Source organism: Dendrobium catenatum, unplaced genomic scaffold, assembly GCF_001605985.2.
Source record: "Dendrobium catenatum unplaced genomic scaffold, ASM160598v2 fragScaff_scaffold_157, whole genome shotgun sequence".
In the NCBI taxonomy this organism is placed as follows: Eukaryota; Viridiplantae; Streptophyta; class Magnoliopsida; order Asparagales; family Orchidaceae; genus Dendrobium; species Dendrobium catenatum.
Genome location: NW_021318619.1, coordinates 953,998 through 977,056, shown reverse-complemented (window position 1 = coordinate 977,056; position 23,059 = coordinate 953,998). Strand labels below are relative to the sequence as shown.

The 23,059-nt window shown below is 35.1% G+C and overlaps 1 protein-coding gene across 3 annotated transcripts in view; it reads left to right on the top strand.

Annotated features, from left to right (window-relative positions):
- The first annotated feature begins 8,187 nt into the window (after positions 1-8,187).
- The window catches only part of LOC110099472 (RGS domain-containing serine/threonine-protein kinase A), a 61,021-nt gene continuing 46,149 nt past the window's right edge, over positions 8,188-23,059 (top strand). The window contains exons 1-5 of one of the 3 annotated variants that reach the window (XM_028692818.1): positions 8,188-8,892; positions 9,306-9,735; positions 9,837-10,482; positions 13,435-13,524; positions 14,144-14,184. In XM_028692818.1, coding sequence (XP_028548651.1) covers positions 8,483-8,892; positions 9,306-9,735; positions 9,837-10,482; positions 13,435-13,524; positions 14,144-14,184 — 1,617 coding nt within the window. In that variant the 5' untranslated portion in view covers positions 8,188-8,482. The remainder of the gene's footprint in view (positions 8,893-9,305; positions 9,736-9,836; positions 10,483-13,434; positions 13,525-14,143; positions 14,185-23,059) is intronic. The other 2 variants (XM_020826631.2, XM_020826632.2) reach the window with 2 other exon arrangements.

Genomic DNA, 23,059 nt, shown 5'->3' with positions numbered 1-23,059 from the left:
TTTTTAAATGCAGAATGTAATAGAATTTCTTATCTGGAGATCGTACTGTACGATTTTAATTCGTATCGTACGATCCGAGCTATGTGGACGATTCTGTGAATATATCGTACTGTACGAATATAGTCGTACTGTACGATATGTTCAGATCCAAAACCCTAACCGTGGTTTAGTTTAAGTAAGTGATTTTGCGCCGTTCGTACTGTACGATTCTTTTCGAATTGTACGATCTGTTTTAAATACTTACTTAAATTAACCCGTGATTAGTGCATGAAATCTAGGCATAATTATATTTTGAACAACGTACTGTACGAACATGATCATACCATACGATGAACAGAGATGAAGTTTAATCGTCCCGGACAATCTCTTGGTTTTTGTCTCATCATACTGTACGATAGTAATCGTACCATACGATGAACAGAGACGACATTTGGTCGTCCAGACCATCGTCCTGTATGAATAGTAGTTTGTGGATCGTACCGTACGATATTATATCGTACAGTACAAATTATTTTTAACTGTTCGTACATCTTTGTACCAGGTCGAAGCCTGTTTATGAATATCGTACTGTACGATGTTGAATCGTACTGTACGAACAGTAACGGCTACTTTTGAAATCAAAGGGATTTTGGAGCCTGTTTTAGGTGTTAATCTCGTCCTTTTTCAATAAGATTTACAGAGAGGGAGAACGTGGTTAGAGAGGGATTCCAAGGGAGAGAGTTCTAGAGAAGTTCTTTAGGGTCGAGAGAGGAAGGAGAAGGTGAGCGTTGTGAGGGAGAAGAGGTGTGAGGGAGATCACACGGTTGCTCCGAACTTGCTGCATCTTGCTCCTCCTGTGGCCCTAGAAGAATTTGAGGGAGGATCTCCAAGGGAAAGGCTCATCTACATCCGTGACTCGAGGTCTCTGCCTTCTCCAGGAGGGAGAAAAACGAGAAGATTCTACTGCTGTCGCTAGGAGGAAAAAACGAAGTTTGGGACTCCGCACGCGGGTTAGTGAAAGTGATTGTTTTGTAAAGGCTTCTCCGCCTTAACCGAGGGGGGCAAAAGGAGCCACTATATTTGTAGTGAAAATCCCGGACGGTAGGACTACTGGGGAGTGGAGGTAGGTCATCTTTTGACTGAACCACTATAAAAATCCTTGGTGTGTTTTTTCGCTTATCGTCAATTTACTTTTTACTTGCACTTACTTTTAATCATAATATTGCGTGGTGAAATTTTTTAGAAAGAAAATTCGTTTAACGTTTTATGTTGTCAAGATATTCAAAATAAAAAAGACTAGAACTCATGTTTAGGGTTGATTTTTATTGAGAAAAGTTTTTCACAATTCACCCCATCTTGGTCATTTAGTAATGTTCAATTGGTATCATAGCTTGTTTTTCAAAAATAGAGTGTTTTAGAAAATCTTGAAAAAAACGTCATTGTGAATTTTGGTTATTGTAACACTGCGGAGGGTTATTCAAGTAACTTGATCCACCACTTTTTTATACATTCGTTTGATTTTTGAAAATTAGAATGTCTACATTTTTGCAATCTATAGATTACACAATGTGAATATTGGTAAATGATGGATATATTGGACCGTTTAAAACTGTAATGGTTTGAAAATACTCCCTGTACGCTTTTAATGAATGGAGCAATGATGAATGATGAAGTAGCCCAATGAAATGCTAAGTGCCTTTAAAACTGGCTTTTTTGTGCATTGAAATCTGAGGATATAATGATTGAGTATCTACCTGGTGTTTCTAGAAAGGAGACTTTGAGTCATAGGACTGTGCATTACATAAACGACAGGATAACAAAACTGAGTAGAAACAGTCTTAGGCTTAACATTTTGTGAAAAACTTTTTTACATTCCCCCCCCCCCCCTCTTGTACTTTCTTACATTTTTTAAAGCTATTTTTTAGTACAAATATTAAAACTTTGTATTAAAAAGTTTAGTTTTGTACTTAAAAAGTTGTTTTAAGAAGCAATAAGAAAGTCATCCCAAACGAAGCCTTAGGACGGCTTTCTTTCTGCTTGTTAAAATAATTTTCAAATATAAAATTAAAATTTTTGTACACGTAAGCTGCTTTAAGAAACAATAAGAAAGTTGTCTCAAACGAAGCATTAGGTTTCGTTTAGGACAGCTTTTTTGCTGCTTCTTAAAACAGCTTTTTACTACAAAATTTTAAATTTTGTACTAAAAAGCTACTTTAAGAAACAATAAAAACAGTCCCAAATGAAACTTTAATCTAATTATTTAGCTGCTCCATATTTTGGTCTTAGCCCAGTTTCAAAAGGCCGGATCTGCTTTGATTAGGCCCTTTCTAAGCCCAATTCGCAAAGTGTGCGTGTGGGGCAGCTGTATCTTTATAATCTTTATATGAGCGGCCCCACACATGTGAGCATTGGAAAGTTTGATTCTCTTCAAGTTATCAGCGTCAGCCCTTACATTCACACGTAAAATAATAAAAGTATTTACAAATGCAGAAACCTGTGGGTTAATGAAGGGTATAAAGTAAAATAAAACAATTGTATTATTGCAATTCTACCCAAAAAAGTGGACCAGCCAATACAAACAACTTGCAAGCAAAAGAAAGCCACAAAAGACTCGGTTGAGTGAGGGAAGGGTGAGAAATGAGAGGTGTAGAGGGAGTGATAATTGAGTAAATTGATATTTATCACATATATCATATTTTTATGCTTAATAAAAAATAATATTTAAAATTGAAAAATAGGTAGAATAAAGTATGCTATATATACCTTCTTTTTCAAAAAATTTCATATTTTTTTTATTTCTCTCTCTTTTTATTACACATAAAATTTGGGATGAGGAAATCGTTTGGGTAAATTTATTTATAAGTCATGGGCGGAATCAGCCTCTTTGCTGAGGGTGGGCGAAATAGGATTGTGAAATATATAATTTTTTATATGAAATGAAAATGAAAATTTTTCGTAGAATTTGGGCAACCGCATTTATTGAAGATGGACAAAATAGTCAAAATATGAGTTCGTCTAAATTCCGCTATTGATAAGCCCTAATGTTTTATATTTATTTATGCCTACTGATTCCTTGGGTGAGTTTCACCGGTGGGTGAGTCCTTTTGAAAGTCTAGTTTTTATCGTGATTTGCCAACTGCTCACTAAATATCTGAGTAGACATATGTGAGTTTAGATTAATGATATTTTCATTGTGGTTTAAATATTGTATTTTACATTTGTAATATAAAAAATTTGATATTAAATATATAAATATATAAAAAAATTATGATCATTACTTTAATCTCCCTTAAATTTAATGGTATTATATGGAATTATTTTTCTTAAAAGGCTATTTAATTTAAGAAATTAAAATAAAGCAAATTAAAAAAAGAAAATAATTTCAATGGAAAATTAATTGTCATCCATTTATTTGATTGAAATTTTTTTCAGTAGATAAATTAACTTTTTGCATAAATAACAAAAAAATATATATTTATCTAAAGGAATATATAATTTACATATTTCCTACCCTCATCTCCATGAGAAACTAACAAATTAATTTTTAAATAATGATAGTAATATTCTCGGAAGGTTACATTTATGAAAATTGAAATATTTCTGTAAATATTTCAACGCTTTTGCAAATATTATACTTATTACACTAATAAATTGTTATTTAAAATTTATAAAATTACAACAAGGAATAAAAAAATTAATATTTAAGCAAAATAAATTATAATGCTTTAATAATTTTTGCATTCCAATTAAACAAAAGGAGTATAGATCAACTTGCACTAAGAAGAAACCATAAGATACTAAATTTGCAAAACCCACGTGCCCACTTGCTTCCTTACCTAAAGCGAAGGTAGTTTTGCAGAAAACCCCAAAATAGTTTTCAAATTAGCTTTAAGGACAGCAAATTAAGATTTTTTTTCAATGTACGTGAAAATCAAAGAGAGGTTACGGGTGGAGAAGAAGTTATTAATAGCTTATTTAGAGTCTTCTCTTTAGAGATGTTGAATTTATGCTTTAAGTTTATCAATGCTGTTAATTCAACTATCTACGCTAGAAAGTTTGAAATTATGTAAGATAAAATTAATTTATAATGGGTTTATAATATAATAAAAATTTGTTATGACATTGACATGATAAATATTCATATTGTAACATATAAAAGTTTCTAATAGGAAATCTCATCGTTTTTTCTTTGAAAATAAAGTTTTTGTTTGGAGATAAATTATTATGTGTAGAGTCCGGACGTGAAGAACCTTTCAGATATGTGAATGTACACACTGTGTACAAATTTGCATACAGTGTGTATAATTACAGTCCGGACGGTTCTTCCCGTCCGGACTCCGCACAGAATAATTTCTCTTGTTTGGAATACCTTTCAACTGTTTTTAAAAGTGACTTTTAGTACACAATTTTCTCGAAGAATATTTTTTTGAGCTGAATAACTTTTTTTGTGTCTCGGACGAAGCCAAAGATATTAAAGCTTCATTTGAGACTATTTTCTTGCTATTTTTAAAGATTTTTTCTTTTAAAATAATTTAATTGTAAATTTTTATATTAAAAAGTTGCTTTAGAAAGCAGTAAAAAATTATCCTAAATAAGCCCTAAGAAAGAAATATGGATATATTCAATAAAATTCTTAAAAAATTTAGATTTTTATAGAAGAACCGATGATTAAAAATTTAATTTATCGAGAAATTAAAACTTTCTTCTAATTTTTTGGTGGTTTGGTTACATAATTCTTAATTTCTTATGTTAGATGTTCAAAGTTCACGACCATAGTGCCTTTTAGTTTTCTTTTGTAGTAGGTGATTAGCCACTTGAGGTGCTTATATCATCTACATATTATATTAACTTGTTAGTTATTGTTTGAGTTTTGTGAAGACTTATATCATTTCATAATGTGACATATAAAATCATTAAGGTTTTGTTTGGGATAATTTTCGTACGTCTTTATAAAGCATATATTTAATAAAAAAAAATAAAAAAGAAAAATTTGTACTAAAAATTTACTTTAAAAAGCTGAATGGAAATTATCCCAAACAAAGCCTAAGACAATAAAAAATGAATAACTATCGTGATTTAGGACTTATGATAATGAAATAACTATGATATAAAAAAAAAAAATTATTGGATTGCACTTAGGTTTCGTTCAAGGCAGTTTTCTTACTGCTTCTTAAAGTAGTTTTCTAATACAAAAAATAAAATTTTTGTACTAGAAAATTTATTCAAGAAACAGTAATAAAGTCATTCGAAATAATGCCAAAAAATTAAACTTTCATCATTTTTTTAAAGATTGCTTTTGTGATGGCCCAAAATCTAAATCAGAAGAATTATTTTTATATTTTGATAAACAACAACCAGAGCTATCTAATTTCTTTTATTAATAAAAATTATAATAAAAATAAAACTACCGATCAAAACATCAATATTTATTTCACAAAAAATATATTATAACTTTTCATACATTAATTTGATGAAATGAAGTAACTTATTTTTGACACGTAAAGTAATAAATTGACTGACAATCACTGTTAGACATCCCAATGTAATGGCAAATTATTGCATCCGGTCATCGGATGCGCAGAATTGGTTCGGACATTCAATAAAAACATGTCACGTTACCTGCGTTTTTGACTGCACTTTGATTCTCTTTAGGTGCGTTTTAGGTGCGATTTAACTGTGCTTTACCTGCATTTTTGACAGCGCTTTACCTGCTCTTTTGACGCGCTTAATTTAAAATAATATTTTATTAATATACAAACCTATCTTCGCGTCCGATGACCGGATGCAATAATTTGCCCAATGTAATAGTCTATATGACATCTTCATAAATATTAAATTTGTTACATGAAATGAGGAGTTGACACCTTGTGTGTTATATGAATGCCTCATGTCATATATTTTTATTTGGATCCAAATATACTTAAAAGCTACAAGAGACATGACATGATTGTGATTAAACAAAATTTTTTTTTTAAAAAAAGAATTATTTTAATTCATTATGAACTATCACATCCCTATCTTAGCACTATTCATATATCACATCATATATGTAATTATTTTTAATTTTAAGTTTAAATAAAAAACTAAATTATTTTATTTAACTTTACATATTATATCATAAAAAAAAATGACAATAGAACGAGAAATTATTGTGTGCGGATTCCGCACACAATAATTTCTCCAATAAAATGTGAAAGAAGAATATAATGACATTAAGTATTAAAAGGCAATATAATGATGTGAATTAATATTGTAACTTAATGATTGAAGAAAATTATATAATTTTTTTATTTATTGATTGTTATTTCTAAGAAAAACCTAAATAATTAAGCTAGGAATATATAAAAAATGATATTATTATAAAATTTAAATTCTAAATTTTTAAATATCAAATTTATATTTCAAACTCATCATTCAAAGATTGATAGCCTCTAAACTCATCTTGATGTAAATTTTATTATTATTTTTTACATACATAATACTCAAATTTTTATTATTAAAAAATGATAGGATATCTTGAATATTGGAGACCGTTCATTTTGTGCTAAGATTAGTGTAACATACGATATCAAAATGGTATATTAATCTCATTAAAAAAATGAATAACCTCCAAATCATTATTGATGTACATTGTTTTTATTAATATTTACAAAAAATATCACCTAACAATCTCTCACTTTTATTTTTAAAGTTTTTACTCAAATATCAAAATTCACCAAAATCATAACTAATATTTTTCATTTTTATTATCACATGCGGAAAGAAATATAGGTCTTTTGATGACTTGATTAGAAGAATATATGTATTATATTTGACCATGTTAACAAAGATAGAGATAGACCTAAAAAAATTGAGTTAGAAAATATTAGAAATAATATTTTTATCTTATTTAAAAGAATTTGACATTTAATAGTACACAACGAAGAAAAATGAGTAATATAGCTTATCCTATGAGGAATTATTCGGTACGGAGACTGGATGTAGCGCTACGCCCGGACTCCTATTAAAAAAGGACACGTGGATATGCCACTTGCATTTTTTTTTTGTATTGTCAGCCCGATCGACACTAAAAAAATGAATGCATGAGGTTCAAAAGACGTGAAAATGGAACTTTTATTTGGTCTGGTGAACGTACGTAGAGCTACGTTCAGCTGACACTAAGATCACAGGCACAAAACGAGAAATACCGAGCAATACCAATAATAACGAGAAATAACATTATGTGAAGACAAAATACAGAGTAATACCGAGTAATACAAAAAAAATACAGAATTTTTTCTAGAAAAACTCGGTATTTTTTGGTAATACTCAGTATTGCTCGGTATTACTCGGTATTGGTCTTCCCATAGTGATATTCCTCGTTATTATCAAACAATATACAACAATACCGATCAAATACTAAGCAAAAATTGAGTAACAATTCTTTGACCGAACGTAGACCTAAAATAATTGAGTTAGAAAATATTAGAAATAATATTTTTATCTTATTTAGAAGAATTTGACAGTTAATAGTACATAACGAAGAAAAACGAGTAATATAGCCTATCCTTATGAGGAATTATTTGGTACGAAGACTGGATGTACCGCTACGTCCGGACTCCTATTAAAAATGGGCACGTGGATATGCCACATGCTTTTTTTGTATATTACTTTTTTTTTTGTCTTATCAGTCCGATGGACACTAAAAAGTTGAATGCATGTGGTTCAAAAGGTGAAAAGACGTTAAAATGAGGCTTTTTCACATTTCACTATTTCTCTTCTCGTTTGGTTCTTCGGATGCTGTTTCTCCAAATATTCGGCATTTTCATTCTCCAGGACCAATCGGGCGTAGCAAAAATTCGTTTGCTTTGCTTCGACAAACAGGTACAAAATGCTACGCCTTTGTTGCGCTTTTACTATGTATGACATAAAGAAAAAGTAATATACAAAACAAATCCACGTCGCATATTCATGTGTTCAATTTTAATTCTAGTCTAAATAATTTCTCCTAGTGAGATAAAGAAGAATTTATTTATGATGCATGAGAACAGTATAAAAAGAGCATATTTAGCATAAAATAAGCACATAAACTACAAAGTACATCATCAACGGGCACATCATTTTCAAATGTCAATGATAACTTAAAATAATGAAGTTTTAATGCTTAACTATGAGAAAAATGCTGGCCATCTATGTGGTGAAAGTGGGAGACTTTTCTATCTGTAAAACTGTCTGCCCTCTCCTGTGGGGAATGATGGGGTTCCACAGGCGAGCACTGAACAACAACTGGATGGGAGAGATTGAGGATATAGGGTGCGATAAATTGATGATATAAAAGGAGACATACCAATAACGATTACAGAGCCCACGAATCTGTAGATAGACATCCAAAAGTAGGGAAGTAAAAGGAAAAGAAGAGAGGGAGAGGGAGGGAAAGAGAGATCTGAGCTAAAACCCTCTTGTCGTCACCGATGAGAGCTGACGGATGAGTTATCTCTGAAGAAATATCGGGATTGGATTTGTGATGGAAGCCCCAGCCGAGGAGCTTCTGAAGAAGCTCCAGGAGCTGGAAGCAGGGCAGGCGATGCTGAAGCAGGAGATGTCGAGGCTGATGCCTGGTGGAGGAGGAGGGGAGCGGCGCAGGTCTCAGTCGGTTTCGCCTCAGCGTACATCGCCCACGGGTTCGGCGATGGCGCGGCGGCAGGGCAGCGGATACGACCACGGGGCTCCGGCGTGGGGGAGGGTTTCGTCGTCGTTGGGGCACTTGTCGCGGTTGCAGAGGGAGAGCCGCGAGCCGAGCACGTCGGCTGGGGTGAGCGGTGGCGTCGAAGTCGCTGACGGGATCGGGCTTTCGGATAGGCAGTACCCGAATATACTGCAGTCGATGGGGCAGTCGGTTCATATATTCGACCTTGTTGGAAGAATTATCTACTGGTGAGTTGTTTTTTGATGCGACGAGCTCTTTTTCTGTGCTGGGTTTTTATCGATTTGGGATGCTAGTGGAATTAGGTTTAGCTTTGTCGGTCTGTTTGATGAGTTGGAGGTTTGAGCGAAGTATAGACGTGGTTTGATTAGAAGGGAAAGGCTTGTTTTCTTGTTAACGGGAAATGTGTTGCACAGTGAATAAATATGCGATTCTTCCGATTAACTTAAACTTTTGCTATTGAATCCCTAATTAGATTTTAAGGATGCATGCGCCCTGTGGTACACCGTTGGGTTAAGGGTTCTGGATTTTACTACGAGAGGAGTTTATTTTGTTTCTTAAAGTGTGGTGGTTATGCTGAACCTAATTGATCTCAGTATCACATTGTTTTCTTGGAAGTTTAGTTTTTGTACTTATAATACAGGAACCGATCCGCCGAGCGACTTTATGGTTACTCTGAATCAGAAGCCCTTGGTAAGGATGCCATTGAGCTGCTTGTTGAATCCAATGACATCTGCATTGCTAGTAGCATAATACACAGAATAACAATGGGGGAGAGCTGGACTGGAAAGTTTCCTGTCAAAAACAAAATGGGAGAGCGGTTTTTAGCGATCATCACTAACACGCCCTTTTATGATGATGATGGAAGTTTGGTTGGGATCATATGCGTTTCCAGCGATTCCAGATGCTTTCAGGAAGGGACTTACTCTGGTTTTTCAAAGCCGATGGCTGCTGGTTCTAACAATCCCCCATCTCACAATCCCAACAATCCTAAGAAAAGTTTTATGAGTAAAGGAGGTTCTGATTCTCAACAACCTTTTCAAGTTGCTATTGCTTCAAAAATATCAAATCTGGTGAGTTGGTTTACAAAATATTATTTTCTAGCCAGAAAAGATGCACTTGTAGAGTTTTGTAGTGCCCAACTTACTTTTGCTTCTGCATTACAAATGTACAGGCCACCAAGGTGACCAACAAAGTTCGTTCTCGGATAAGGGCCAATGAAAGCAGCACTGATCGGGATGGTGGAAGTGGAGATAGCCAACAATCAGATCATGATGCAATACATTCAGACCACAGGGAGGATGCCATGTCTAGTGGCGCAAGCACACCAAGAGGAGATGTAGCACCTTCTCCATTTGGAGCATCTTCCTCTGGGGTCATGGATGATAAGTCTCCCAGTAAAACATCCAAGGATAGCAATGAGGAGTCAGAAGGAAAAGCTGGGATTCACAAGATCATAAGCTCGAAAGCTGAGGCATGGATTGTTAAGAAGGGGATATCATGGCCCTGGAAAAGTTCTGAGAATGATGGCAATGATATTAAGAATAGATTCTCTTGGCCATGGTTGCACGGTGATCAAGAAGGTGACACGGGTCATGCAAAATCCTCCGAGTGTGGTGGTAAGCCTGAAGAAAACAACCGACTTGGAAATAATGAGGCTTCAGGATCCTGGTCGCCTTTAAATGCTAATAGTACAAGTAGTCTTAGCAGCAGTGGAAGTACAAGCAGTAGTGTCCAACAAAAGTTGGATTTGGAGACAGACTGCTTAGATTATGAGATTTTATGGGAAGACCTGACAATCGGAGAACAAATAGGTCAAGGTAATCACTTATTTCATTACAGAAGCAATTGGTTTTTTTTTTTTTTTTTATGAAGCTTTTTGTTTAACTAATATTTTTAAAAGGGGAATGGTAAAAAGCTCGGTCTTGCTAAGTCTGCTCAAGTGTGATGGCATATTTCTCCTCTAATTTAATTTTGATTGGCAGTGTCTTGTGTGCTAGAAATAGGTTTTATTTAGTTACCACTTTCATTATTAATTGCATCATTGCAAGTTGGCTGAGTTTTAATTTTATACATTTCAACATGTGAGTTTTTTGTTGAGATTGTAAAAGAGTAGATATTAAAAAGTAATTTATTTATTGTTGCGTCAAGGAGTATTCGCGGCGGTAGAGAAATATAAAGTTTAACGTCTTAGCATTGTACGAAAATCCGGCACGCAATCAGATAAAAAGATAGGGTGTGTTATCCATTAGAGCTACCAATGTTTTTACGTGGAAAACCCTTGAAAAGGGGGAAAAACCACGGGGCCTGGCCCAATATAAATGAATCCACTAGTATTGTAGTTGATTACAAGTGAGGTCCTTCCTCGGGGGAAGGCCTTAGCTTGATGTACATCTTATAGAGTACATTACATGGTGAGAATACATAGCATCATTGTTGATGTATTTTTTTGGTCTTAAAGACTGTAGTCGGTAGACGACGTAAGTCGGAAAGATCGTAGTTGACGGGCGACAGAGGTCGGAAGGACTGTTGTCGGCTGGGGACGTAAGTTGGAAGGACCATTGTTGGTGGGCGATTGAGGCCGGAATGATTGTAGTCGGCGGGCGACGTTAGTCAGAAGGACCGTTGTCGGCGGGCGATGGAGGCCAGAAGGACTGTAACCGGCTGACGACGTTAGTCAGAAGGACAGTTGTCTGACGACAGAGTTCAGAAAGACGGCCTCAGGTAGAAGTCCATCAACAAACATAAATCTAGCATTGGATAGATGTCCGGTGAAAGTCTGTCAATAAGTAGAAGTCTAACGTCGAGTAGAAACTTGACGATGAGCAGAGTTCCGGCGTCGGGTAGATGTCCGACGTCAGTTGGCGGCCGGGGAGAACTCCGGCGTTAGATGGTATTCGGGCAAAACTCCGGAGTCACTTGGAAATCGGACATAACTCCGGCGTCACTTGGAGGTCAGGCGGAATTCCGGCGTCACTTGGAGGTCGGGCTGAATTCCGGCGTTACTTGGAGTTTGAGTGAAACTCCAGTGTCACTTAAACGTTGGGCAGAATTCTGGCACTGCTTGAACGTTGGGCAGAACTCTGGCGTCGGGCAAAATTCTGGCGTCGGGCAGAATTCCGACGGCGGTGGTCGAGGAGTTTCTTCCCTCCTATCCTTCTCTTCTTCTTCTCCTTGCTTGGGCCCCCTCACAAGAGAAATGAGGGGTCTATTTATAGATTTATGGAGTGACATGGCCTGTAAATATGTGAGAGATCAGGGGCGAATCGGGAGTGGTTTGAATGGACGGTTGATATTGAATCCCTTGATCGTGGACCGTTCATCAGATATTTCAAGGTCTTAATGATGTCGGAATTCGTTGATCTTGGGCTCGTTGGATTCTTCTCGTCGAGCCGCTTGATTCGACTATAAGCTCGTCAAGTTCGGAGACCGTTTGGTAACACAAATTGTGGTACGAACTTTCCAACAGCGCTTCGGGTCCTTGATTTGGACCCATTTGGGCTCGGATTGAGTTGAATTTGGTGTCGTTGGGTTTGTATTTCCAAGACGATCAGTTCGACTGTAAGTTTGCTGAAATCAGAGTTCATGTGATCCCGAATTTAATTTTTGAAGTTTCCAACTTTATTTTGTTTTGAGATTCGCGCTCGATCAAGAGAATTAACTGATAAATTATCATTTATCAATATTATTTTTTGATGCAGTGTTTTGCAATATTTTATTACTATTAAAGAAAAGCATTAGGTTTGATGCTATATTCGAAATTGAGATAATGGAAAAAAATTGATATTAAGATGAATGCGTTATGAAACTAGAAAAGGTAAATTAAGGAATTACTTGGTGATATTTATTGAAGATAAAGTAATTCTAAATAGATTTAGGTGATTTATTTGGGTCCGAGTTTGTTCGATTGAGTCAATTTTGCGAAATTGAACTCCGATTGATGCCGATTAGCGTCGAATTGGGTTCGACGACGCTCGACGAGGTTCGATTGGGTTTTAATTGATTTGATTTAATTTTAATTTAATTAAATTGATTTAATTTAATTAAATTGGAGTCTAATTTGAGTCGAGTTTGTCTCGACGTCGATCGATCGAGTTGATCGAGCGCGATCAAGCCTAGTCGGGCTCGATCGGGGTCGAGTCGGTGCGAAATATTCGTCAACAGCATTGATTGGATGAATAGATAAAATTAGTATCGGTGAATTTTATAGGGGAAGGGTTAGAAACTTAGAATTAATGTAACAAGGATTAGAGTTATTCAAAATGATTTGCAGATACTAGGTTTGACATCCCATGCAACACTCAATCTAAGCAAATGGAATATGAGCATTCATAAGGCCAATACCCAGTTGGTTGGATAAAGTTAATGATGATGATTACGATGGAATAAAATTAATAGTTCTAATTCAAGTCCAAATTACATCCAGATTATCTCAATTCTGGAGGTCAAAATAAATGAGAAAAGGAAAAGAAGAAAGTCATAAACCATCGATTACTCTATACAGAATAACATTTTTAATGTTAACACTAAAGCAAACACTCTGCATATAATAGTTAATATTTGAAAATTTGCCATCTTGTTAATGCTGCCCTTGAAAGAAGAATGAATCAAGCAGAACCTAATGTTGCATCTTATTACTAATTACCCTTGTTTTTATATTTTTAATGACCTTTTTGGCTTATGCCAGGGAGCCGCTAATATGATACTTGATTTTGGAGTTGCATTATTTGCCTTAGTTATAATGACAAAAACTGTTATCTAATGAAATGCAGGTAAAATTATCCTATCTTTAGATGGAGAAAAGGGCAAAAGAATACCCGAGAGCCCCTCATGTCGGGTTGAGTGCAGTTCTTATTTGATCAGTATATGACCTTTATCTCTAGAGTGAAGAGTGGAAAACCATTTTCAGATGATTTCATTTTTGCCTTTTCCTGCAGAACTCTCTCTTGAATGCATTACACACTATCTACGGACTTACTTGATGCATGCATATAGTTATAAAGAAAGAAGGGTTGAAAGACCTTATAGCATCATTAGTTTGATGATTTATTACTTGCCTAAGATCAGGTTAGAAGTCGTAGTTGTCGGGCAACATGTGAATCTTTTTTTGGAAAAGAGAAATTGAAGTCAAATAGCTAGAAAATGATGGTTTAAGTCTACTAGAAGCCTTTCAACATATCAATATGAACCCGTATGGCTGTTTTTGGTAGAACTTTATGAATTTTTTTTTGAAAACTCGCTTTAACATGTATTATGCTCACTAAAAAATAAAACTTAGTATAAACACATATTAATACATGACATTGTCCCAATCTATAATGATTTTATTGCTTTAATCAAGAGTTGAAGCATGTCATTGATGACTAACTGCATTTGTCTACTTTTTAACTGAATTGTGGGTATAGATTTTTCCAAATGTTCAAGATTCTTATTTGACTCTTTTACAGCCTCTTTTCTCTCTCCTTTTGTTTGGTTGAGCAGGTTCTTGTGGAACTGTGTATCATGCTCTTTGGTATGGCTCGGTATGTTCATCTCATTTCTTATTTTTTATTTTATATTAGATTTATGATGGAAGATGTTATTTTATTTTCTTAAATGTTCATTTTATGTACTATGCTTCTCTATATAAAACATTTATTGCTTCTGCAAAGTTAGAAGTTTTCTTCGTTGTTATTACAATTTCATATTGAGATTTTACTAATAGCACAAACGACTGATGATTTCTAGAGTTATTAAATTTGTTTAAGATAAAACTCATTTTTCTCTCAAGTTATAGGTGAGCTATATATTTTACTTCGGTGAATTCTTGACCTTCATTTGAAGTATCTTAGATGTTTATAATTTTTTAACATGTAATCGATTCCTTTAGTATGGTATCAACCATTTTCCTTCTGGGTTTTGCGTATATTTTTTTCTTATTTGTTCTCCTAACATAATTTTGGAACCCATTTTATTCTCTCTTAGGAATGTTGAACGCAAAAGCAGAAATTTGATACATGCGAAATTTGATCCCAAGACTCTGACAACAACTTATAATATCTTTACGCGCCCACCATACTGTTTTATTTCATTATGTTTTGTTTTTAGCTGGCCATTTTCTCTCCTCAGACTAAAAGCACCCCATCTCTTCTGAATATTTCTCCTCAAGTGCTCTTCTCTCTTTAAACACTTGTGTGGAAAACACAATGAAATCAAAAGGATTAATAATTTGTCAAATGCGGTATTTAAAGTTTGTACAAGTTATAAGGCAGGATATTGCACATTTGCACCATGAAGCTTACACGCTTCTAAAGAGCTTAAGAGTTTCGTGTCAAACACTGCATCGCATTTGGACATTGGTTACTTGAGGGTACATGTCAAAAAGTTCATTTGGTTCATCTCATATTATATATTTATAATGCTGGATCTCTCTTAAGATTTTACTTGTGAAACAAACTGAAGCGTACACACTTCTAGAGGACTGAAGTTTTTTTGTGTCTGTCGCCGTATCTCAAATGGGCACCTGGTTACTTAGGACACATGTAAAACAGTACATTTGGTTTGCCTCATTTTTTTTATAAAAATGATTTTCCATTATTGTTGACCTCTAACTGGCAATCGACTCCCAATACGACTCACGCACAATCTCACAACCACCCCACTCACGACACAAAACTCCCTCACGGTAGAAGCCTTCTTTCGCTCGCTCATTCGATCTCACGCACGTAAGGAAGCCCTCGATCTCTCCTTCTCGAATGACCCCGCAACCAAAGCCCTCAGTCGAATACCTGATGTGCACGCTTCAATCTCATTTGCACCTCTGCACTACCTGATCTCAACCGACATATCATACCCAACTCCACATGTAGGGCCTTTGGCCAAACTCCACTCCTGCATCCGTCTACAGTGCCTCCCGACCGAACGACACCTCTCGTGCCTCCCGATCTATAAACACGAATTGAACTCGACGTTCACCTGTCACTCGTGAACGACCTTGATTCCGCTGAAACCCGTGCATCTTGCCTGTTCGTTTCAAACAGTGAGCGATGAGAGGGTGGAAGAGGAGGATATTTACATATAATAATAATAATAATAATAATAATAATAATAATAATATAAAAAGAGAAGCAGAAAAGGAAGAAATGAAGTGCCGCAATCACCAAAATTGAAGATCAAAGACCGATTTCGAAGTTGATTCTTTCCCCGAAGCTCTCTATCATCGATAATCCGATCGAGAAACTTGAAAGGGAAAGTGCCCCTCCCCAACCTCCCCTCGCGGGGAGGGAGCGCTGAGAGGCAGCCAAAATTATAAGGGAACACCGAATTGCAAAATTTTATTAACATGTACTTAATTGGAGGGCTAGAAGACCAATACCGGGGCCAATTCTCGCCCGAAAGCCCTCGGCCATCGAATCCTATACGGTCGGGCGTATTAAAAAGGCAAGTGCCCTCCCTAACCTCCCCTCGTGGGGAGGGGATGCCGGGAGGTTGCCGAAATTGTCTCGAGAGACTGTTGAATTTTTTTTTAAATTTGAGGAGCATGTTTTATTTGATTAATTTAACGATAAAATTAAAATTAAAATTTATTGATTAACTGATTTAAATAAAATTAATTAATAAATTTAAAATTTTAATTAATTAAAATTTCAAATTAATTAAAATAAATTATTAATAAATCTAAAAAATAAAAATTTTAATTGAACAACCAAGATAAATTTCTAATTAAATAAGTTATTAAAATGAAACTAATTAAATTAAAATTCTTAAATTTAATAATTCATTTAAAAAGAAATAAAATCTAATTTATAATAAATTTAAAATTTAATTCAATTGATAAATTGAACCTAATTTAATTAATCAAATTAATTAACCAATTTAAATATCTCTAATTAATTCATAAATTAAAGAACCAATTCAAAATTTCTTTAATTAACTAATTGAATAATAATTAAATGAAATAAAAATGCTTTAAAATAAAAATAATAATAAGGAAATTTAAAAAAATAAAAATCAATGTTTGCACTAAACAAACCCAAGTACAACGCACACCAACTACAATCAAACTCCTAAAACTAAAACACTAAAACACCCGAACAAAACAAAGAAAAATACAAAACTCTAAACACCAAACTCTCCAAACTCATCTTCAGCTCCTAACAATCTCTAGCTCCTCGTAAACTTCCTCCTGTGCAAATCTTGAACACATGCAAACAAGTGAACAAAAGTTAATGCTAGGTGGTAAACAAAACTAGTTCTGAAACAAGACTAGTACTGAAAAGGGAAAACATGGTGGTAAAAAAAAAAACTAAAATTATAGGCAAAACTAGTAATGAAGCAGAACAAGTAAGAAGAGCTAGTACTGTGAGTCAAACACTATTGCTAGAGGCAAAACTACAGTGTACAATATAAGAAACCAAGTGCTAACATAAAGACACTACTGCTGTAAACAAAACACTAGTATTGGTGTTGATACAATAAAAAGTACAAAACTAAGTGTATGTTGCTAAATCCCCGTTAAGCTAAGTTGGATAGGCAACCTCTAATAAAGGTAATAAGTCCTGCTTTAATCAGGATATTAGGAAAAACTTCTTAGAACATATATTATGTCCGTGCTACTTCTAATGTAGAAGCCGTAAGACTTACCCAAACATGCGTGTTGCTTCTAATGTAGAAGCCGTAAGACTTACCCAAACATACGGGCTACTTCTAATAGAAGCAGTAAAACCCATTTAAATAAACTAGGCAACTTCCAAGGAGCTGTAAGCCCCAAACTAAACCTAAACTTTTGGACAACTCTCAAGCAGAGCCGTAAGCCTCAATCTAAACCAAACCACCATAATACTAAAACCCACATTTAACCTCTTCAGTTTACTCGAGATCCCTGAGAGGGGACAACCTATAACTGCTAATTAGATTCTTTGGGCACTACGATCAATGATTGTTAGTGTTGGTGTACTTGAATCTACGGTACTCCCGAGATGACGAAACCATGGGATCTTGATCGGATCTACTTCCATCCCCTACAACCAAGATTGAAGCACTTGCACATATAAAAATTAATTCATCGTTAATCAAGAGTTCTCTTCTACGCGATATGAGGGATAATTAAATATGGGAGCTTGCCCTCATAGGAAGTATAAACCCAAAACTGAATAAACCTTGATGTAATTATCTGGAGAAATTTGGTTAATTTAACATTCAATCTGCCTCAAGAAAAAATGAAACCTTAAGCCTAGAAAGTGTGGTTCGCGCCGCCTACCGCCATTCCTCTCCCTGAGCGAACAATTATTTCTTGGATACCTAATAGACATGGAAGAAATATGTTTTGGACCAAAACTAGGCATAAATTATGTCACCTACCTCAAAGCATATTTTAATTATCTCATTTAATTCTTTCCTTTTAATGTTCCTTTTGAATTTTTTTTTTACTTGATATTAAGTTAAGTGTTGCTGAGATGGGGATGCTCAAGTGGATGAGTGGGTTTACTCTTAGAGATAAGATACAAAAGTAACGAAATGAGCATATCCGTGAAAAGTTTGGAGCAGCTTCAATGACAGATAAGATTAGAGAGAGTCGCCTTAGATGGTTTGGTCATGTAAAATGTCGACCTTCCGATGACACTATTAGGAGAGTAGATATAGTAGCTTTGGCCTGTGTTGAGAAAGGTAGAGGTAGACCTAAAAATAATTGGTTAGAAAATAATAGAAATAACATTTCTTTATTAGATTTGACTCTTAACAGGACACAATGGAGAAAAAAAGATTCATGTAGTCGACCCCACGTAGTGGGATAAAAGCTTGATATTGTTGTTGTTGTTGTTGACCTTCTCCTATGGCCAAGTGAAAAGACATTAAAAAAGGAACAATAAAGGTAAATAACTGTAATGAGAATCACAAGATGGACTTGCAATACAGTAGCCTAGTTTTACTCTGCAGTAAGGTCAATGATATTAGTTTATTTGTGGATCTAGATAATGATATATGAGATGGATTTCTCTCTTCATACGAGGTTAATATTACCCTATTTTTTGTTTTAATTTTTATTTTAATCATCTTCTATAGTCCTCTATGTTGCAATCACACCATTGTTGTTTTTGTATGGCATGAAAACCACTTGTTTTGATTAGAAAATATGAGGTGCTTATCAACTTACATTGATATGCATGTCTTTTATTCATTTAACTTCTACAATAATATAATAAAAAATATGGTAAAATGCATCTATGTGGAAAAAAAAGAAGCATTAGTTTGTAAATTTGTGTGTATTATTAGACTTATTTTACCAAAGTTGAATGATTATGTAGCATATAATAGTCAAGTTTAAATAAATCTAAAACCAGGTTTATGTAGTCTCATACTAAAAACAGCTAAAGATCAAAATAATGTTTATCAACTGTTGATCACTGGCAAGCCCAAGATCGGCCCCACCTCATGCAATTCGCTCCCAAACAACGCAATTGTTCGCTCAAACGACACAATCTCCTGTTTTTTTTGTTTCCTGAAAATCGAACATGAATGACCCGCTCTCATTCGACTCTCATGCACGGGATCTTCCACCGGCTGCTCCCTCTCTTCTCCCTCAGAAGCATATAGTAGGCCCTGATTTCCTCTCTCCATTCGAACTCACGAATGCAGATGTTGAACCCTCCAACCCAAGCCCTTTTTTTGTTCGCTCGATGCTGCACACATAAGCCTCCAACCATCAGCCCTCTCTTCCTCTTGTTCTTTGTCTATCACTCCTAGGACCATTGCAGCCGGCCTGTCTCTCTTTGCCACACACGATTTCGCCCCAACATCTTGCGCTCGACCTGACTCTGTACTCAGGACCTCCGATTGAGCCCAATTTCCTCTCTCGTCTCCCCTCAGCCGCGCGCAAGGAAAGACCAGCCGAGCCCCTCTTGCTCGACCTCCTGTACCCATTTGACCAGAGTAACCAGATACACCCAGCCTCCCAACCCGAGCCCTCTACATACCTCATCGTACTGAACTGAATCGATCTAAACCTACGATTAAACCGTGCACACGTTCAAGCCGTCAATCCCTCGCTTTTGTCATCCCTTTGTCTACACTAACATGTATACATCTGTATAAATTAAATTTCTTCCCCGCTTGTTTACACGACAAGTATTGAAGACCGATCATTGTATCTTTGATCCAACGAGGAGAAGAACGTCGTCGTATCTCGTGCCGTTAGTTTTGAAGATTGAAAGACAAGTGCTTACCTGACATCTCTCCTACAAGAGGGGTGGGACGTCGGGAGGTTGCCGAAACTTTGAACGACGAACGACATTCACATAATTAAATTAAAAATGAATTTTTGAAAAAAAAGGAATGACATAATTTATTAATTCCAATTTTAGGTCAAAATACTCGTCCTTTGCAAATACCCATAACCATATGATACTAATATTCCGTTTCTCAATCTTCATTCAATTAATTAATTATAATCTTGAATCCATACTTTTTTTATAGAAGAATAAGGTGTGATAATTTAACAAAACGGCGTTAAATGTATGAGCCCTCATCCAATTTGAGAACATTGTATTAGAATGCACTCAGCAGCCTTTCCCACCATCTGATCTTAACTAAGCAGGCCTGATGCTATGAAATAACTATGATTTTCCTAACCATGTATTTGAATGACATAATATATGCAGAATTAACTGAGTAATCAAACTAAAGGCCCATAGAAGGTTTGTTTGTTTCTATGAGAATTTCTTCTGTGCCAGATTTCAGATCCTTGTATCTATTATACCACTTAGCACAAATAATGAAATATAACAAGTTTACACCGGCCATTACAACATTCAAGCAGTGGAACAGGTTGATGTAGGACATACATGAAAATTTGATTTAGATAAGGAATTTTGCACGCTCGATGATTAAGAGCAAGTTAACTAAAGCTTGATGTTGATTTAGACAATGAAATAAAACACAAGAGCAATAACAAAAGCTTAGGCAAAGTTACTTGCGAAAAGTAAAAATCACATAATAATCAATTGCTCTAGACATTGCAAATGAAATGGGTTTCAACAAGAAATCCCTAATCTAACAATAAGAGTAGTGCTTGAAAGATCTCTCACACAACTCCTAATAAATGCTAGGCTTCAGCGGGAAGAATTAACACAACTTTTCATGAAACAATTAGAACTATAATTGAGAACGACTAAAAGATAAAAGAGCAGGAAGAGAGATCACCCAAGTAAACAAGACAAACGAAGCTCCGGTGTGGGGTTTATGAGCTTGAGAGGAAGTAGACAGCAACTAGCGGTTTCTGGGGCGGCTGTTCAGCAACAAATTCCTGTTGGAGTCTTTGGACAGCAGGTTAGAAGCCGGAGACAGATTCTGGACAGCACCCTACTAGGTTTGACAAGCCTTGGACTGCTCTTCTATGCTACCAGAGGCTTAGGACAGCAGATTATGGCCTTTTAGGCTGCTGGACAGCAGTTTTCCTGAGTCTAAAATTCAGGACAGCAACTAGATCTTGGTCAAAATCCTGGAATTATTTCTGGGCAGCAGCTGGTCTTCTCTTGGACAGCAGTGGCGTGGTTGGAATCCCTTGGAGAAGGCTGCTCGGGTTGAGGGGATTGGGGATACCGTGGAGAAAATTGAAGCCTTGCCTAATCAATGGTTTTTAATTAGGAAAGACTAGAATAAATCAGCCCAATTTGAATTCTAATTGGTATTGATTTAGGGATTTGATTGAGGATCAATAATGGAAGGAATTAATGAGAAAGATGGAGGGGAGGGCCGGTCTAGAGAGAGAGACAGGGGTTGTGTGTCTAGATTCAATGTATTTGGAATTAAGGCATTAATTACTCAATTAATTCAGATTTGGATTAATTGATTTATTTAACGGTCTTTTCAAAAATAGGATTAATGAAATAAGAAGGATTTGAGATTTAAATTTGAGTTATTTCAAAATTCAAACTCCTTCCATAGATAGTTGGAGTTAAATAAGGAAAGTGAAGCTTTAGGAAACAAATCCAAATTTAAATGGGGGGGGGGTGCGGAGGCTTAATGGGATAGAGAGAGAAATTAAGGAAGCTTTTAATGCTTACTTAATTCATGGACTTAAATTTAGGATGAAATATTCATCCTAATTTAACTTAAATTCGATTGGTAAGGATTTGAAAAGTTTCCTAAAATATGAGTGATATTTTAGGTAACATTTCAAATTCAAATAAATTTGAATTTGATAAGTTAATGAATTACCTAAATTGATCAACCCAATTAGGAAAGGAATCAATGTAAGAAAGGATGGAGAGAAAACTCTCGGGGGGGGGGGGCAGCTTGGGCTTGGGTTCAGTTGGATGAAGGGCTGGCGAGTGGGGTGGGGCGTTGGGTAAGCGGGTCGGTGGTTGTAGTGGGGGAAGGAGGGTGGTGGCTTAAGGTGTGACACCCCATAGTATCCCTGACTAATACAATAGAGTGTAACAGATAACTAAACATATCAGTTTTCCTGATATAACACTTTTCATAACAATCCTTTCCATATCAATTAAAAACATCTCATCTACCTCAGTTTAGCTTATAATTTTTTAATTGCTAATACCTTTTTTAAGAAAAGGAATGAGCATCTCATCACTTATAAAAATGGATATAGTACAACCCAGATTGACTATTTTCTTATTAGAAAATTAAATCGTTTAGATTGCAAAGATTGTAAAGTTATTCCGAGTGAAAATTTATGTACCCAACATCGATTATTAGTTTTGGACTTTAAGATAAAGGGGCATAAAATAAAAAATAAAGTAAAACAATTTTCTAGGATTAGATGGGGGCATTTAAAGAATATTAACCAAAATATTTTTGTGAGTAAGATTTTAGATCTTAAGATTTTGTCTGTGCATGAGGATGCTAATATTATGTGGGAAAAAGTGGCTAGTGATATTAAGAATATTGCAAAAGATGTGCTTGGAGTATCTAAGGGAAAAGCTCCTAATAGTAAAAATAGTTGGTGGTGGAATCCTAATGTGCAAGAAAAAATTAAAAATAAGAAGCTTTGTTATAAAAATTGGTTTAATTTTAAAAATTCTGATAATTGGGAATTATATAAAGTGGCTCGTAAGGATTCTAAGAAAGCAATATGCGATGCAAAGACATTAGCTTTTAGTGATTTATATAATAGATTAGATACTAAAGAGGGAGAAATATATATGTATAAGTTAGCCAAACAAAGAGATATGAGTAGTAAGGATTTAGTTCAAGTGAAGTGTATTAAGGATGAAGATCAAAAAATACTTTTCTTAGAAGATGATATTCAACAAAGATGGATGAGATATTTTGCTAACCTTTTTAATGAAGATTGTGAAAATAAGATTGACTGTAGTGACCTTAGCACCCTAAATGAAAGTAAAGATTTCTGTTTTTATCGGCGTATTAGTAAAACTGAAGTTAGAGAGGCTTTAAATAGAA